Consider the following 19683-nt stretch of genomic DNA (forward strand, 5'->3'; position numbering starts at 1 on the left):
ATCCCTCTCTCTGATTAGTTTTATATAGGCCAGTTTACATTTCTTAGTGCAGAAACTATTGATCTGATGTGTAGAGATCTTTCCTATTCTACTTAGTTCAAGAAAGTTCTGGAAGTGTCTCTGTGTGAAAGGAACAAGCAGAAACTTCACGATGTTTGGGTTATTCCTTCAGAGAAGCTGAGTACAGCTGGCTTAAACTGGTCCTGTTATCTCTTCTGTCAAGGTCAAGCTGACTATAATAGTGAGGCCAGAAGGAGCCTGGGTTTCACTTTCTCTTTCTATCTCTTTTCCAACTGGTGTGGTGTTCTGTATATAGTATTTAGTTTTAGACTTATTATAAGTTATTGTGTTTTTTTTATAATTTATTTTTATTAAATATTTTCTTGGTTTACAAAAGTATGCACAATGTCTCTCTCTCTCTGTCTCTCTCTCTCTCTCTCTCCCAAGTAACATTTTTTTACAGGTCAGTTTGTTGAGACATTAGGAAGAAAAGGGGGAAAGAGGTAGAGGGGGGAGGAAAGATGAGTGGGGTGGGGTGGTGATGTTTCTATTTTTCTTAATATACAGTGGTGCCTCGCAAGACGAAATTAATTCGTTCCACGAGTTTTTTCTTTTTGCGAGTTTTTCGTCTTGCGAAGCACGGTTTCCCATAGGAATGCATTGAAAATCAATTAATGCGTTCCTAGGGAAACCGCCTTCAGACCAGGTCCGGGGACAGTCTGTCCCCCGACCTCTTCTGAAGGCTGGGGGGGGGGACAAGGGCTTTTCTTCCCACCGCCAGCCTTCAGAAGGCTGTTCTGAAGGCTGGCGGTAGGAAGAAAAGCCCTTCTCCCCCCACCGGACTTCAAAAGAGCTGCGGGAAGTCCGGAGGGGGTCCAAGGGATTCCCTCACTGCCGCCTGCGTTTAAAAGGACTCTGGGGAAAGCAGTGAAGCGCGCTGCTTTCCCCGAGCGCTTCTAAAGGTGGGCGGCGGTGAGGGAATCCCTTGGACCCCCCCGGACTTCCCGCAGCTCTTTTGAAGTCCGGCGAGGGTCCAAGGGATTCCCTCCCAGCCGCCCGCGTTTAAAAGCACTCCGGGGAAAGCAACAAAGCGCGCGCGCTTTGCTGCTTTCCCCGGAGTGCTTTTAAAGGTGGGCGGTGGGGAGGGAATCCCTTGGACCCCCCCGGACTTCCCACAGCTCTTTTGAAGTCCGGCGAGGGTCCAAGGGATTCCCTCCCAGCCGCCCGCGTTTAAAAGCACTCCGGGGAAAGCAACAAAGCGCGCTGCGCTTTGCTGCTTTCCCCGGAGTGCTTTTAAAGGCGGGGGCTGGGAGGGAATCCCAAGGACCCCCGCCGGACTTCCCGATGCTCGGGGAAAGCAGCGCGCTTCGCTGCTTTCCCCAGAGTGCTTTTAAACGCTGGCGGCGGTGACCATGCCCCGCCCCGTCCCCGCCGCCCGGCATCGGGGCATGGTCCCGATGGCGGGGGGCGGGGGGAGGCGTTCCCGCCCGCCCCCGGCATCGGGGCATCGTTCCGAAGCCCGCAGCGGCGGGAGGAGCTGTCCCCGCCCCGCCGCCAGCCTTCGGAGGAGGTCCGAGGACAGCGGGGAAGACGCGCTGCGCTTCCCCGCTGTCCCGGAGATTTCCCTATGGGCTGTCGTCTTGCGAAGCAAGCCCATAGGGAAATTCGTTTTGCGAAGCGCCTCCAAAACGGAAAACCCTTTCGTCTAGCGGGTTTTCCGTCTTGCGAGGCGTTCGTCTTGCGAGGTACCACTGTATGTGGGGTTTTGTGTCAGCATTGCTTGTGCAGGTTCTTTGCTGTTCACTTGTGTTCCTTTGGTGGTGAGAGAGGTTGAGGTTGGCCATGGGTGTGGTTGTTCATTTGTGGTTGGCTGTGGTGGTCTTTGTTTTCATGTGTGAGTGGGGTGGGTGGATGTTTTGGATCAGGTTAGCCATATTGATTTGTATGCTGTTGGTGGGTTTTTGTCATTGTCTTGTTGGGCTGTGTGTGTGATAAAGGGGAGCCATACTGGGGTGAAGGCGTTTTCTTCTATTTGTCCCCGTATCAGTTTCAGTTTATTGGTTAATTTTTCTAGTAAGGCTGTTTCCCATACTATTTGGTACCATTGGTCCAGGCTTACTCCTGACAGGTCTCTCCAGTTATAAGTTATTGCTAAGTTATGTCTGCTGCAACTGGATTTCTTATGGACAGTGCCAATCCTGAATATATTGGATTTGTGACCATTATGAAGTAAAGCTCTGCTGGATGAAATGTCTCTGGTCTATTTTTGGAAACCCCTGCAACCTGTGTAAGTTTTTACTCTGCTAACTATACACTGGAATCTACTCTGGATCAATATTGAGCAGACTTTCAATGACCATATGCCTCTGCTATCTCCCCCCAACCTTACTCCGGCCAGTCAATTTATCCCCGTATTGTATCAATACGGCTGGTTCTTTTTCAAGGCCTTGGGGACAGCTTGGTCTTCTTCAGCCAAGGGACCTGAGGTCCTTTCCAACCAGAGATGCAAAGGAACCTGCAATGTTCTCCATGCAAAATGTGTGCAATATCACGTAGCTACCACCCAGCCACATACCTCAAGGGAGCTCATGGAAAGGGTGGAAACCGTCTCACTCTTGGACACCATGCCAGAGTTGCCAGACTCGCCCGTGTCACACAAGCTGTTTGGCATCTGTGAGTCACCAGACTTGTTAACCATCGGAGGCGACAGCTGGTGCTGCTGCTGCTGCTGCAACATTGGCGAAGCCTGAGCCTCCCCACAGCCCATGACCACAGGCTCCCTTGGAGGGCTCTTGACAACGAAACCTGGGTCAGTGGCCATACTGAGGTGGATGAGCCTCGTCTGGGGCATCTGGTCAATGTTGATGCTGTATTTTGTATCGTCCTTGGGGGGCGGCGGAGGCGGCGGAGGCTTCGGCCTCAAGGTGGCGGTGTTGGAGGGCAGGATGACGTAGCTGGTGTCTATGGCTTGGTCCTGCACCCGAGAGAGCTCTGAGTCCAGCTTCTTGAAGATGTCCCCGTCGCAGATATAGATGGACTTTGGAGGCTGGCTCTTGTCCTTCTTCAGAGTGAGGGTGTGATTGCTGAAGTCGTTGAGGTTGATGGCGCCCAGGTAGTGCGGGGAGCCTTGGAGGTGCATCTTGGAGACGTTGGCTGGAAGACTGTTGAAGTTGGACGATCCCTTCTGGTGGTTCAGCTTCAGCTTCTCCTCATCCTGCAGGGACGGGCGTTTCAGAGTCCCCGTGATGGTCATGGTGCGGCAAGTGCTGATGTCTTTGTTTAGCACTAATGGGTCGGCGGAAAGAGGCAAAGCATCAGTAACCGATGGAACTGGACGTGTCTTGCTACACAACAAAAATGACTCTCACCATCATCACACCACCAAGGGATGTCCCCACCTATCTCCAGAACAGAGGCTCCTAAAGGGATTTTTTATTTTATCATCATCATCATCATCATTATTTATTAAATTAGTATACCGTCCTATACCCACAGGTCTCAGGGCAGTTACAACATAAAATCTCAATATAAAAACACAACATACATAACCAAAATAGAAACAAAAACAAGTCAATAACTGCCCCCCTGCAACACATTTTAAAGGGGAATTAGAGTTTCACTCTTGTTTCATTCTTGTTCTAGACTTAGTGGCTCTGCTTTCAACAGCTACTGAGTGATTTTTTGTCTCCTATTCATTCATTATGTGAAGACAATGGATGAAGAAATAAATGGCCTGTTTCTAATTTGCCTGGTTATGTTTAAAATTAATCCACAAGCTTCTCGGACTGGGTTATACATGTCAATAAATAAATAAATTTGATTTATATGTCCTCTCGAGATCCCGTGTTTAATCCACTGTGTTTGATTCATGATGCAAACATTGTATGGATATATAACCTAGTTACCTATATTGGCTTAAAATGTTTTATTGATTTTATCCTTGGCCTTGGTCCCATGTAGACAGGACACCTTTGCTCAGACTCCTTGGCCCCGGTTCCCAGTTTGCTACTGGGCCAAGTTTAGCATGTTACTACTAGCATATAAAGCCCTTAACAACTTGGGATCAGTTTACCCATGAGATCACCTTTCCCAAATGATGCTTGATTGATGGCTTCAATCTGCAGAACTAGCACTCTTACAGGTGCCCAATAAAGCTCATTCCGCATTTGTAAGAACTCAAACTTTTAGTGTTGCAGCATCTACACTTTGGAACTCCCTGCCTATTGATCTCTTTTTGGAGCCTGATAAACTCATTTTTGTTTAGACATGTCTACCCAGATATCCAAAATGCTGATGTCTGTTTTAAACTCCTTTGAGTTTATTGTCGATTTTATTTTTGTCCTGAATGCAGTAAAAACTGTTTTTACTGATAATTTTATTGTTTTATTCTTATTGTAACTGCTTTGATTTTTTTTAAAACAATCAAATAATGTATATATAAAGTAAATAATAAAGTGTATTTTTGTCCCTTCCCTATTTGAGAGATTAGGGGCAGAATATCCTCTAGATGCTTTCAGACCAAAAGAGCAGCTTCAGCACTTATAAGAAAAGAAAGAGCCACATTCTGTAGGAGATGGAGAACATCACATGCAAACACACATATGGATCACAGATATAAATAAACAATATATTGCTATTGTTCAGCCAACTCTCAGCTGAAAGGAAAAGAGGGTTAAGAAGTCATGGTTGTCTTCTATGATACACCCCAGAGTCATGGAACCACATACTTACCCAGCATATCAGCAGAACAGCTGCTTTACCTATTCCTCCCTGAAGAACAGGGGAAAATAAAAGACCAACAAATATGGGCTTGGGGGCTTCATTCAAACAATTCCTGACTAAGGGCTGGAGCGTTTTGTTGATGCTGGGTGGTTGTGTTGTCTTGTAAAACACAACAGCAGGTGGTTGGGATTTAATTGGTGCCTTGAGCTTGCTAAGCCAGCAAAATTCAAGGGCAAGCCAGCAGAAACAATGACCCAAGCCTTTGTGAGACGGGCTTCCTTGCATGGCACCCGTTAGATGATATGGACTAAAACTCTGATCCTAAATGTGGGCACCAGCTTGGGGAAGGCTGGTTGGTCTAAAACATCTTGACATCCTGGGGTGCAGCAAACTCAATTGGGTAAGAGAACTGTGGTACTCAAACGTGACAACTGTAGGAGGAATTATGATATCTAATGGACATGGAAATGAATTTCCCAGATCTTGGATCTTAGATGAAGATCATGTGGGGGTGACTGAACTCTCTGGACCCTGTGTTTTCTATGAAAGAGTAGACGTCTTGCAAGGGAAGATGGAGGCATTTAGCTGTTCTTCCAAGTATCACTCATGCATTTAGACAACTCAAGGGATGCTTCCCAGGGTATGTGTTTCTGTGTGTGTCACAGTGCTTGCTTTCCTCTTCCCTCCACGTTTACCTTTCCTTTTGTGCCATGTCTATTAGGTTGTGAGCCCCTAAGACGTGCCTGTCTGATCTTTTAATACCTCTGCAGTGCTTAGAAAACACCCGCTGCTTGTTTAAAATATTACAGAACAGTCGCTCTGGAGAGTTAGGGGTGTAAAATGGAGCAAGGGCCGTCCTTCCGTTTGTTGGGTGCCTTTGGTTTTGTTAAGGTTAAGATTGTCGGCGCTGAGAGAGATCAGAAGGATAAAAAGAGACACACAGAGAGAGGAAATAAATGAAGACAGGGAGGGGAAAGAAGCCAGGAAGAGGGAGAGGTGAGAAGACGTCAGCAGAGAGGGAAGCGTCATGTTTGATCGAAGGGCGTCATATGCCAAAAGAAAAAGCAATATGAGAATCTGCCTACGGGCATGTTGGCACTGGGATAATTTGTGGGAGCTCACACTCCCTTTTGAAACCTTAAAGCTGAAAAGGGAAGGTGATAAATAGTCCCTGTTTGAAACAGGAGTGGTGGGCTGCAGCTCACTCCCCAGCAAGCTGGCTCTGGTCGATGGGCATGGACTCTACTCGCCAGCAAGGATACTCATTTTTGTAACACAAGCTGGCAGAGCGAGGATAGCAAGAGTCTGATGCGCCATGGAGCGAATCTGGTGTGGGCGCTCCACCGGAAGGACAGCCTTCTAATGTGCAGCCAGATCACAAGTCCCAAACAACACAAGTAAGGTAAAGGTAAAGGGGTAAAGGGACCCCTGACCATTAGGTCCAGTTGTGACTGACTCTGGGGTTGTGGCGCTCATCTCGCTTTATTGGCCAAGGGAGCCAATGTACAGCTTCCGGGTCATGTGGCCAGCACGACTAAGCTGCTTCTGGCGAACCACAGCAGTGCACGGAAATGCCATTTACCTTCCCACCAGAGTGATACCTATTTATCTACTTGCACTTTAACGTGCTTTCGAACTGCTAGGCTTGCAGGAGCTGGGACCGAGTAACGGGAGCTCACCCCGTTGCGGGGATTCGAACCGTCGACCTTCTGATCGGCAAGTCCTAGGCTCTGTGGTTTAACCCACAGTGCCACCCGCATCACAAGTAAACATGCATCAAATTGGGCAGAAATGGATTGATCCAGTATAGTGTAGTGATCAGAGTGTTGGACCTGGATCTGGGAGACGGGGGTTCAATTCCTGTCTCTGCCATGAAGCTTGCTAGGTCAGTCACTGCCTCTCAGCCTACCCTACCTCACAGGGTTGTTGTGTGGCTAATGTGGGGAAGGGAGCAAACTGTGCACACCACCTTGTACTCCTTGGAAGGAGGGCGATACAGAAATGTAATAATAAACAAACAAAGTGGTCACTATACTGAAGACTGTTGTGGGACAGAGGGCAATCTTGGTCCTTGGCTACAGGGTGAGCTGCAGTCATTGGAAAGTAAACTCACTCACTGAATCATACATGTGGTCTGAATATCCAAACCATACATTTAAAGCAATATGATACCATGCTAAACTGTCACAGCTCCCCGCCTCCAAAAAATCAGTTTGTTAAGGGGTGCTGAGAGTTGCTAGGTGGTTCCTGTTCCTCTCCCAGAGTTCCAGTTCCAAGAGTGGTTTAACAAACTAATCCCTCTTCCCAGTTAACTCTGGGAATTGTAGCTGCGCTAGGCGGAATGTGGGTCTTCTAGCAACTCTTAACATACCACAGTCCACAGAATTATTCGCAGGGAGCCATGGCTGTTTAAAGTGGTGTCATAACACGTTTGCCAGATTCCTGCCCTGTTCCTAGTGCTGATGCAGAATTCACATTCCCCACAGTCCAGACGAGTCCATCGTTCTGTGAGGCTCGCTGCCAATCTGCTAGACTTGAATGGGGACACAGCGAGTCCACCCCGAAGGATCTGAAAACTGAGCATGAGAGTACGGGCTTGTCTGCACTTCTGTTTGTGCCATTGCCTAGAAATCACATGTCTGAGCAGGTCGAATCTCCCAAAATCCATATATAAATCCAACTAAGATGATTTCCCCTTCCATCTCTAGTTTCAAATCCCAGTAGGGAAGCTGCCATCTTGATAAGAAGCCAGACGACAAACAGAAAGGGAAAGTGAGATGAGGGGATGGGCAGATAGACAGGATGGGGAAGGATTGATAAAGTTTGTGCATGGAAATGGATGAATGGAAAGCAGAGATGAACCAAACAATGAGAAGAATAGCTCCACACATTGCATTTTAACATTGCCTAGAGTTTTGTGCGTGCCCATAAATTTATACTGTATGGAGTCAGGAAACAGGTGCAAATGTGTCCTCTCACCCGGGAGATGGGACTGCCTCCATCTCATCCACATCAGGTAAGAGCACACCTGTTGGCAAACAAGAACTGGCTACAAGAAAGAGCATGATATAAACAGACAGAAAAATAGAAGCCTGGAAAGGAAGGGGGGGGGGGACAAATCCAAGAAGGAAAATACAGAAACGTTCATAGAGGTGCAGACAGCAATTAATTCTCAGCCTTAAGAAGAGATCCTGGTTTGGAAGATTGGAATTCTATGCAGGGTCGAAGGCAGCTGGGGTTGTCCAGGATCTTTAAGGAAATCCCAAGAAATGTCAAAGGTGTTTTTGGGGCTTTTTATTTTACCCATTCCCCTGGTGATTCAGGGATGCAGGAGGGGAGCAGAGCATTTAAGGGGGGGTTGAGGCAGCGCAGGGCATTCTTGGCAGAGTTCTCAGTTGCAACGGATGCAGCGCTGGGTCTATTTAAGCAGGGTGAGGGTTGGGAGGTGGGAAGAGATTGGAGGCCCAGGCAAGTCTGCAGGGCTGGGGAGATCAATTCCCAAAGGATGTGGATAAAAGCAAGGGAGAAGCGGAGGAGACAGAGGATGCTGGAGGAATAAGCTCACCCATCACCTCTCCCAGAACAGGGAAGGTCTAGAGGAAGAAATGCAATATGTGAGGATCCTGAAAGTCACTAAATGTCCTAATTTAAACATCCAGTTCTTATATGGTTAGGGGCAGCTGGAGTGGTTTTTCTGGCATGATGATCAGGTCTCATGAGCTGCTTCGGAACTGCCTGCCTATTGATATCAAGCAGGGACCTTCTTTGTATTCTAAGCCTATCCAGATGTTTGGAAATTTGATGTGAGTTTTAGCCTGTTTTGAGCCTATTGTTATTTTAACTTTTCAAACGTCTTAAATCAGTGGTTCCCAATTTGCTGACCAGTGTGGAACCCCTATTTTGTTTTCAAAAGCGAAGCCACAAACCCCCTACTTTGGAAAATTTTGATATCTGCATGGTGGTTTTTGTTATGTGAATGGTGCTACAGACCCCCTGGGTGTGTCATAAGCAGATCCCCCTTTTTAAATCATTGTTATTTTTCCTTATTGGTAATTTTATTGTTATCTTTTTTAAAAACCGTGTTGAGCCCCCCCCCCCTTTTACAATCAAGCAGTGTAAAAAATTTATGAAATAAGAAAGAAAGAAAGAAAGAAAGAAAGAAAGAAAGAAAGAAAGAAAGAAAGAAAGAAATTGGAGCCCAGATCAGGACTCGTCACTGCCTGTTTCAACCCATTTCCTGAAATGTTTCCCACCATTGAACTGCAATTGGGGAAGATGGTAAAAGTACCCACACAATGATTAAACTAATGTACCCAAATCCACTATGCCCCAACGAAAAGCCAATTCATGTGGATGTTATCATGCATCAAAAATGGTTGTGGGAACCAGTGTTGGGAGTGCAATGCTTAATGTCACTCCAACAGGATAATAATAATAATAATAATAATAATAATAATAAGAAGAAGAAGAAGAAGAAGAAGTTGTTATAGGAACAACTGTTTAGAAACTGGTGCTGGAGTTCTGGTTTTCCTCTTCCCTCCCTGTTCCTTTTCCCTCTTATATCGTGGTTTTTTGTTTTTTGATTCTTTTAGATTGTAAAATTGCAGGATAGGCTCTGTCTTGTTTTGAACAACCAGGCCACCCTGGGAAGCTGGGAAGACTGAACAGCAGGGAGAAACTAAATAAATAAAGACCTGCCAAATAATAGTAATAATAATAGACCTGCCAAGGGCTGACCTAGCTGTGATAAATAAAGGCAGTCATTTTCATTCAAGTATAAAGTGAGTCTATTTTTTTTATACGAGAAGGGGCACAGAGGGGAGGGCACCTGAATCTTCTGCCCCTCCTCCCATGCCCCCTAACCTCCAACACTTTCCCCCTTGGAAAGCGCTTGAAGGAACAGGGCATGAAGAGGGTCTCAGCTCCTCATCAATGCCAGAGTCCCCTTCGATGTAGGAAAGCCACTTCTGCACTTCGGAGGAGGTGGGGTTGCGGGCTTCACAGCCTCACCACGTGTGCGGAGGGTGGAACCCAGCCCTCGCACGATTGGGGGTATTCCCAGCCACGTCACCTCCTGGCCAGCCAATCAGCTGGCTTAGGGTGTGTGGCCTGCCTTATTTAAACCAGGAGGCGACTGGGGATCTCCCTCTTTGCCGCCTGCCAGCTGTTCCTGTTTCCCACCCTCCTGCCCTATAAGGTTTTCATTCCTTGACCTTGCTATGGACCTTGGTTGGTTGCCGATAAGGGGCCTGGCAGGGATTTTTCCACGTGGCAAATTGGCACCAGTCACTTGGTTTTTCACCTACCTCGTAGCAAACCGTCACAACTTTCTGGGTATTGGCGGTTAGGCATTGGTATTGCTCTGTAGATGGAAGAGGGGAGGTAGCGTCATCACCTGCCCCGCATATTGAAGGGTAGTTCGATAAAGGATTCCGGGGGGCGTGGCCCCATCCGAAGCCTAGGGAGATTAGGGCCTAAGGCACGCCCCCAATTGGTGATCCCAGGGGAGTCCCTAGTTGATGTGCAACAGCAGGACTCCCCCTACTGGTGGTTAACCCTTCTCGGACTTCAAGCGGATGGGCTGGAGTCAGATATAGTGGTTAGGACCAATGCCTAAGCCAATACCGCTCATCACCTGTAACCAATAAAGTTGTGGCCTTATTTAGCCATTAACCTTAATTATTGTGTCATGTGTCATTATTTTCATTGGGGAGGGGCAGGAACTGGCCACAGAATTAGACCCTCCCATGCCATCCTGGCTCTAGATGCGAATGGTGCAGTCATGGGATTAAGTCAGCCTGGCTTCCACCAATGTGTCCAGTTTGGGCCTAGGCCTCTTCTTCCTCTATGTATGCCCCTTCCAAAAGCCTGTCCCCATGGAAGTTGCCGTTGACCTCAGCCAAGCCCCAAGCATATAGGAAGGCAGTGGAGGAGAGTTAGCCTACAGGAGATGGGAGGAGGCAGGAGCTCTTGAGGGGCAGGAATGGCTGGGAGCAGCTCAGACGCACAGACAAGACGCAACACAACTTTTGACACAAACAAACAGCAAGGATATATATCATAAGAAAGAAAAGGAAATAAAGGTCAAGTTCAATCCCCAAACCAGGTCACTTGTTGATTTCTCACCTGTGATGTGCTCACCTGATCTACAAGCCATATCCACATCCTTCTCGAAATCAGTCTGGAAGACAGAGAAAACAGGAGGGGGCGGTGGTCAACAAGGCAGAGGGTAGAGGGGATGTTATGGGGTGGCAGAGGAAAGGGGGGCCTCAAATCCATCATTACTGGCACATTTCCAGAACTAGCAAGCAAAGAGTCACAACAACAAGACCCTGGCGTGAACAAAAGGGGGAGTTATTGAGAGGTGAAGGTGTTCAGTTGCATTCAGACGGGGGCAATACTGTCTTCCTGATTATAATTTGCCATCGTCCTCTTCTGCCCCGTTGTCTAATGTTCCTTTCACACTGCAGCACCTATGGCATTATGGAACTGTGGCTTTTTGTCAATTCACTCCCACAATTCCCTCCAGTCTTTGATGGGCGCAGATGATGGTCTGAATGCGTAACCATAACCAGATTTTTCATTTAGATCTGTATCTGAAACCCTTCTGAGCTATCAGCCTGGTCAACGGACAATTTCCAACTGAGTTAGGCGGGGAAGGTTTCCTTAAATCAGAAATGGCTCTTTGTTTCAGGTTCTTGAACGTCAAACAAAAGGCAGATTTCAGTGTGTCTTGTGGAGGGTCAGACTCACACACAAGTCTCCCAACGTTTGGCGATGTGAAACTTCTCCCAGGCCTTTGGCCAATTAAACAATCTGTTTTAAATGGGACGGGTTTCTGTTTGTTACTGTGGTATGTATTGTTGTGTTTTTATATTGTCAACATCCTTGCGATCCTTGGATGAAGGGTAGTGTATAAATTTTATTATTATTATTATTATTATTATTATTATTATTATTATTATTATTCCTGGGCTAAGTGAGCTGCAATTTCTGGAATCACCTAACACAGAAATTAGCACCAAACATGCACTATATTCCATTAATTTTCTGGAAGCGGCTTTTATGTCGCATGAAAGCTCAAATATAATATGGAAATTAAGAGTTAGAGAAATGTTGGGGAAATGAGGAAAGGCTGGGTGAATGCTGCCTTTGGCAGGAATCAACATATTATAGGGATGGAGACAATTATGCCAATCCTTCTTCACGTCTGATCCTGTCTAATTTGCTTTCTGAGAATCTGAGAATCCTCCAGAAAAATAATCTCTCAAAGGACCTGTTGATGGCATTTTACCATTGTACTGTGGAGAGTGCATTAACTTATGGTCTGTGTGTGTGGTTTGGGAGCTGCACGGCCAGGGAAAAAAGAATGCTGTCCAGGGTTGTAAAGACTGTGGAGAGAATAATTGGGTGCCCTCTTCCCACCTTGGATCAAATCTACACTTCAAGGTGCCATAAGGAAGCTGCAGAGATAGCGCAGGATAGTGCGCACCCTGGAAATGATCTCTTTCAGCTTCTGCCTCCTGGAAGAAGGTACAGGGTTATAAAGACCAGGACTAGCCACCTGAGAAACAGTTTCTATCCAAATGTGATTTTGGTTTTAAACACAGTGTAAGGTAGTCTCTGTGGGAGTATATTGTTTTTAATTATGGGGTATCAGAGTTTTTAGGGGGCTAATCAGGCTGGGATAGCAGGCTTGTTGGTTTTTGAATGTCTGATGTAGATTTTTTTCAATTTCGTTGTTCTGTCTGGGACAATGACAATAAAGATTATCGTATAAAGATTATTGTATCGTTATGTGTGTGGGAAGGAAGCTGGTAGCTGCTTGTGCATATTCTTGCGCATATCAGCAGGAGGAGAAAACTGCATGCCGAGACTCTTCTGCAAGCCAGTTGGCGGGTCAGAGACTCATTCAGATATGCATCCCGTCGAACGCAACAGATCGGGAAAGCAGAATCTGAATCCAGACGCACATTCAATGCACATTCAGTTGGAACTAGTGATTGGAGAAAGGTCTGAGCAAAATGGAACAATGGTCTGACTCAGCACAAGACAACTTCTTACAAGTATGAATTCTCAAGAGAGCCTTTTGTGCAAGAGTTAACTGGGCAGAAAAGTGGAATATTCTGTGGAAATCAAGAGACATTTTTTTCCAAGTCCAAGCATGCATCCTGCTAATTTATGAGACAAGTAGAGCTGATTTTCCCTTCATTTCATTTCTCTCTTTAGTTAAATAATAATAATTATTATTTTTAAAAGAATCAGGGTGGTGTACACTGAAACTATTAAAGCCACCTAATGAAGAACAAACGACAAACGCAGAATCCAGTTCATTCTCTAAAACACTTGGTTGAAATACGTACATTTTCAGCAGATGACATCAGGATTATAGGTGCCTGTCTGATTCCCATAGGAAGAGTGTCCCAAGTTACTCTTGCCACTACGCTAAAATCCTAGGTTTGCCTAGAGACTTAAACTAATATGGGATAACTCTGGGACTGTTAGGAGGGTTCCTCCTGATGATCACAAGTGAGCTGGCCTGTTGTGTACAAGGGACGAGGTGGTCTTTCAGATAACCTCATCCTAGGCCATTTAAAACTTTGGATACTACTAATAATACCTGGAACCTAATTTCATATTGGACTGACAGCCGGTGCAGGGCTTTCTGCACAGCTGTGGCGTTGTTTTAATCTTTCAAAATATAAAGCAACTGGTACATTTCCATAAATAAAATATATAAAGCATTATTTAATCATCTAACCTATGGGGAAACTTGGTGCAAGTGAATGGGGGTGAATGGAAAATAAACAGGCTGTCTGAAGGTGACCTCACAGACATGTGGAGTCAACGCGGGACTCCATGAATTTGAAAGTGGCACCACCCTTGTCACACTAATTATTATTATTATTATTATTATTATTATTATTATTATTATTATTATTATTTGCACTCTGCCTACCTGACTGTGTTGCCCCAGCCCCCCTGGGTGGCTTTAGACAAATATAAAAGCATAATAAAATGTCAAACATTAAAAACTTTAAAGCCCTAAACAGCCTCAGTCCTGTATACCTGAAGGAGCGTCTCCACCCCCATTGTTCTGCCCAGACACTTAGGTCCAGCACCAAGGGCCTTCTGGCGGTTCCCTCGCTGCGAGAAGTAAGGTTACAGGGAACCAGACAGAGGGCCTTCTCGGTAGTGGCACCCGCCATGTGGAACGCCCTCCCACCAGATGTCAAGGCAATAAACAACTATTTTACTTTTAAAAGACAACTGAAGACAGCCCTGTTTAGGGAAGTTTTTAATGTCTGGTGCTGTATTGTTTTTAATATTCGGTTGGAAGCTGCCCAGAGTGGCTGGGGAAACCCAGCCAGATGGGCGGGGTATAAATAATAAATTATTATTATTATTATTATTATTATTATTATTATTATTATTATTATTAAACTTTGCCAAACTGGGCTGCCTTCAGATGTCTTCTAGAAGTTGCTATTTAACTCCCTGACATCTGATGGGAGGGCATTCTGCAGCATGGGTGCCACTACCAAGAAGGCCCTCTGCCTAGTTCCCTGTAACTTCACTAAGGTAAAGGTACCCCTGCCCGTACGGGCCAGTCTTGACAGACTCTAGGGTTGTGTGCCCATCTCACTCAAGAGGCTGGGGGCCAGCGCTGTCCGGAGACACTTCCGGGTCACGTGGCCAGTGTGACATTGCTGCTCTGGCGAGCCAGAGCCGCACACGGAAACACCGTTTACCTTCCCGCTAGTAAGCGGTCCCTATTTATCTACTTGCACCCGGAGGTGCTTTCGAACTGCTAGGTTGGCAGGTGCTGGGACCGAACAACGGGAGCGCACCCCGCTGCGGGGATTCGAACCGCCGACCTTTCGATCGGCAAGCCCTAGGCGCTGAGGCTTTTACCCACAGCGCCACCCGCGTCCCTGTAACTTCACTACAGAAGAGAAAAACTGCATTTTCCTCATTCCTTAACAGAGGAACAAGAGGCACTTTATCCTACCATGAGCTGAGCATGTCCGTTCTGAAACGACCCCCCAGAATCTCCATTTCCTTCTTCCTGGCGGTCCACCACTCGGCATTTCACAGCATCCTGCACCTGGGAAAATGCGTGGCATGAGAGAGAATTGGATCAGAGCATCATAAGGAGCAAAAGGAAAGGAATGAGGAGCAGTAAGTCATTTCAGCATCAGGACAGAAGCACACCCAGCAGAATCTGCTTAGAGCGGCCTGTTTGACCAGCCCATGGACCCCCGCTGCCTGCTCAAGGACCCCAGCCGCCCCCTCGGTCAGCTCACTGTTGGAAAAATGCCTGGGAAGGCCACCACCTTCCCAAGACACCGAGGCACCTCTCCGGTGGTCACCCTCTGGCTGTAAATCTTCCTCAGTCCAGAGAGACCAGTAATAAGCGACCCCTCCCTCCTGAGAGGAGCACACTCGTCTTCTGGCATCCCATTGCAGAAGAAAGAGACAATCAGTAGCTCTAAACTACAGTGGTGCCTCGCAAGACGAAATTAATTCGTTCCGCGAGTTTTGTCGTCTTGTGATTTTTTTTGTCTTGCGAAGCACGGTGTCGGGAAAGTTTGGGAAAAGCTTCAAAAATCACCAAAGTCTTTAAAAACCTCAAAAAAGGCTACCACACCGCGTTCTATGAGTTGCTCCTCGAAGTCAAGTCGCAACTGTATTAACGGTGTTAAGAAAAAGGAAACAAACTTGCAAGACGTTTCCGTCTTGCGAAGCAAGCCCATAGGGAAAATCATCCTGCGAAGCAGCTCAAAAAACCAAAAACCCTTTCGTCTAGCGAGTTTTTTGTCTTGCGAGGCATTCGTCTTGCGAGGTACCACTGTACTTTATTTACATTGTCTATACATAGAGCTTCCATCAGCGTGTCTGCTCTCTCTGAGCAGCAGTACAGAAGAGCACACTTCACTCAGAAGCGAAAGTAACTTCTACAGTGCTGAGACTGAGCAGAGACTTCCTGTCTCATGCTTTCAGACACTCACATGATGTAAACAACCATTGTGCTGCTCTCTTCGCACCTGGTGAGATAAAAATCCTAACACTCACATGCGCCGTGCTAAACCAGGGCGGAGCAGAGTGGCTTCCGTGATGCCTTCCACGATGCCAGTTGGCTTCCCATTGGCTGCAGGAAGCTCCTGCAGCCAATGGGAAGCTGCGCACAACTCCTCTGTGCCGGAAGGAGCACCGGAAATAGCGTTTGCGGATGGGTGCACGCTCACACCCACTCCGGCCCACCGCGGCGTCTGCAGGACTGTGACCACTGGGTCACAGACTGGGACTGCGGGCCCAAGCCACAAAAACTTTGCCGAACCCTGGCTTAGAGGTTTCATTGCAATTAGGCAGTATAAGCACGTTGTGAAATAAATAAATAAAATTTATAGAATGAGTCCTTACAACAACCTGGGGATGAGGGCGGAAAGAGAATGGGCCCTCAATTTTTTTTAAGGAATGGTACTAGAATTTATCAATTCATCCATCTTTATTAAGCAACGTCCCCTCTGACTGTGGAGGCAGAACATCGCCATCATGGCTAACAGCCACAGATAGCCTTCTCCTCCACAAATTTGTACAATCCTCTTTTAAAGCCTATCTAGGTTGGTGGCCATCACTGCCTCCATAGTTTAACCATGCACTGTGTGAAGAAGAACTTTCTTCACTACTGTTTAGCTAAAGATTATGGGATGGGAATCAGAGTGGCTTGTAGATTTTATTAAAGCCCCCTATACCCCACCTCCCAAGGGATGCGGGTGGCGCTGTGGGTTAAACCACAGAGCCTAGGGCTTGCTGATCAGAAGGTTGGCGGTTCGAATCCCCATGACGGAGTGAGCTCCCATTGCTCAGTCCCTGCTCCTGCCAACCTAGCAGTTGACAGATCAAAGGAGACTGGGACAATGCCTTCTGATCCAGTAATTATGCAAAGTAATATATGGTCTTTTCTCAAGCAAGGCAAGATTTGAGTTTGGGCTGAGCCGAATCAGTATACCTGAAGGAGCGTCGCCACGCCCATCATTCAGCGGGGACACTGAGGTCCACCTCCAAGGCCTGCGAGAAGGTAGGTTACAGGGAACCAGGCAGAGGGCTTTCTCGGTGGTAGCACCCGCCCTGTGGAATGCCCTCCCATCAGATGTCAAGGAGATAAACAACTATCTGACTTTTAGAAGACACCTGAAGGCAGCCCTGTTTAGGGAAGTTTTTAATGTTTGATGTTATTATTATTATTATTATTATTATTATTATTATTATTATTCTGTTGGCTGGGAAAACCCAACCAGATGGGCAGGGTATAAATTATTATTATTATTATTATTATATTTATTTATTTATTTATTTATTTATTTATTTATTTATTTATACATACCCTGCCCTTCCCGGTTCAGAAAACTGGGCTCAGGGCGGCTAACAACAAATTTAAAACACTTAATTAATGCAACAAATAACAGCATAAAACACCGTATAAAATGTGAATAACAATAAATTCAGAATTCAAAAATCAGTTTGGGGGGGAAATCCATCCAATAAACATTAGATGATTACCAGGGCTAGCTGGCTAAATTAGTCCTATTTGAGCCAGCGGGGAGACCAGGGGAGAATTAGCTGTAGGATCCCAGAGCAGGTAATCTTCATAAAAAGGGGAGAGGGAGGGAAGGAAGGGGAATAAAAGATCAGGCTACATTCAAGTTGAAAGCCAGGTGGAATAGCTCTGTCTTACAGGCCCTGCAGAAGGATTATTATGCTCACCTCTCTTCTCAGGATGCAGTGGACCATCACAATGACAAAGCCTTCCAAGGAGTCGAAGACTGCAAAAAGAATTTGGAAGAGGGCTGACCGGCGGTCTGTGATGGCCAGCACTGCTGACATCCAGGTGAGGGCGAGGAGAGGTAGGACCACACAGGAGCTCCACAGCGATGCCCTGCGAGAGGGAAGAGAAGAGACCATCATTGAGCCTTCCTTGCCATTCCAGTTGCGACGCAGCAGCCACTCATGCGAGCAGATCCCGCAAACCTCTGATTCCCAAGGGGCGACAGAGGAATAATTTCTGGTAGAGGCAGGGTTGTCCCAAACGGTTTCCGAGCTATCAACGGGACATTCTGGTCGACCGAGGAAAGGGGCTGAGAGGGTTTCTGACCAAGGAAGGAGCCATATGTAAACATAAAATAACGATGCACACTGAGAAAACAGGTGGGACCGTGGTGTAGTGGTTAGAGTGTCAGATTAGGACCTGTGAAATCAGGGTGTGTATCCTCTTACTTGGCCATGAAACTCACTGGGTGATCTTGGGCCAGGCACTGCCTCTCTCAGTCCAACCTACCTCACAGGGGTGTCGTGGGGCTTAACTGAAGAGGTGGAGAACAATATCCACCACCTTGAGCTGGGTTGTTAAATAAGGAGTGGGAGAACCATGTATACCACCTTGAGCTCCTTGGAGGGAAAGGTGGGATAGAAAATTTAATAATAATAATAGTATTAATAATGATATTAATGCCTACCCTAATGTAACCTACACACTCCACACCTAAGATATATTCTATGGGCTAGGTTTTGAGGATGAGAAGTGGTTGTGTCTTCATCCTAGAATCCTAGGGGTGTAGCTTGACACACCTTGACCCCCTCATCCTCTGCTTTGCACTCCATCTTGCCTGATGGAGAACAAAAAATCTCTTCACACTTTTCTGATATCTTGGTAGGTACCAGTAAAAGTATTACCCAGCTGTTGATTTTGGATCTCTCTCTCGGAGCTTCCAGGAAAACTACCTGTTTGCTCTTGCAATCACTTTCTGGATCCTGAGGAGACTCCTTTAGAGTAGAAAACCTGCTTTAATTATACCTGATTTGCCTTAGATTAGTTAAATTCTGAATCGAGAGCACCTTAATGAGCTGTTTAACCAAGAGCTAGATTCGATGACTGCTAGTTTCTTTCAATGACGCATAAAGCATCTCTCTGTTGCCCAAGGGGCATTCACACAAAGTAATGCAATTCAAGACTGCCAAAGTGGACCAATCTTGAGCTTCAGATTTCAAACGGACAAGAGGACAGTCCAATACAAAACGTTTTGGTCCCTGCAATTCATTTTGGAGAGGTTGCATGAATTGCTAAATAAGTACTCTGTGCCCAAGCTCAAGAAAGGCAGTGTGACATAGTGGTTAGAGTGTCGGACTAGGGCCTGGGAGACCGGAATTCAAATTTCCACTTGGCCATGAAGCTCACTGGGTGACTTTGGACCACTTACTGCCTCTCAGCCTAATCTACCTCACAGGGGTGTCATGGGGCTTAACTGAAAAGGTGGAGAACCATATCCACTACCTTGAGCTGCTTGTGGAAGAAGGTGGAGGTAAAAAAATAATGCAGTGATGAATCCAGGCTTGCCTCATGTGTACTGGGTTTTTAAGATGTGCTATATCTTCCATGCAATCCATTATTTTTAGATCTTTCCACAAAACAGGTCTTTATTCACAAGAAGCCCAAAAATTCTTGTGATATTTTTGGAGGTGATTCCTCCTTTTTGAACCAGCCCCAATTTGCAAAAACAACTACATGAGAAAGAGAGAGAGGTCTACTTATGTGACAGTGCAACATAAGCCTGTTTGCAGAAGATGCGGGAGCAAATATTTCAAGCCGGGTGCATTTGGAATAAGGCAACATCAGCTGGGGAGGGTCATAGCTCAGTGGTAGAGTATCGGCCTTGCAAGCAAAAGGTTCCAGGTTCAATCCCCGCCATCTCCAGGTAGGGTTTGGAAAGACTCCCTATCTGAAATCCTGAAGAGCTTCTGCCAGTCAGTGTAGGCAATGCTGGGTTAGATGGACCAAAGGCTGCTTTGTGTGTTCCTGTTGCAGCTGGGTCTTCTCTGAGTATCCATCTATTTCATTTCATGCTATATAATAGACACTTGGGTGGAATCAAGGCCAGTTCATAACTTGGGGAAAGTCATACT

General features: G+C 46.3%; 1 protein-coding gene across 2 annotated transcripts in view; it reads right to left on the minus strand.

Annotated features, from left to right (window-relative positions):
* ADGRB1 (adhesion G protein-coupled receptor B1) overlaps positions 1 to 19683 on the minus strand; it is a 381963-nt gene that overhangs the window by 15075 nt on the left and 347205 nt on the right. Inside the window, exons 25-28 of one of the 2 annotated variants that reach the window (XM_077932693.1) lie at positions 17491 to 17662; positions 14735 to 14830; positions 10864 to 10903; positions 2576 to 3285 (exon numbers count right to left, since the gene is read on the minus strand). In XM_077932693.1, coding sequence (XP_077788819.1) covers positions 2576 to 3285; positions 10864 to 10903; positions 14735 to 14830; positions 17491 to 17662 — 1018 coding nt within the window. Of the gene's footprint in view, positions 1 to 2575; positions 3286 to 10848; positions 10904 to 14734; positions 14831 to 17490; positions 17663 to 19683 lie in introns of both variants that reach the window. The other variant, XM_077932692.1, reaches the window with a different exon arrangement.

Source organism: Podarcis muralis, chromosome 8 (genome assembly GCF_964188315.1).
Source record: "Podarcis muralis chromosome 8, rPodMur119.hap1.1, whole genome shotgun sequence".
Classification (NCBI taxonomy): Eukaryota; Metazoa; Chordata; class Lepidosauria; order Squamata; family Lacertidae; genus Podarcis; species Podarcis muralis.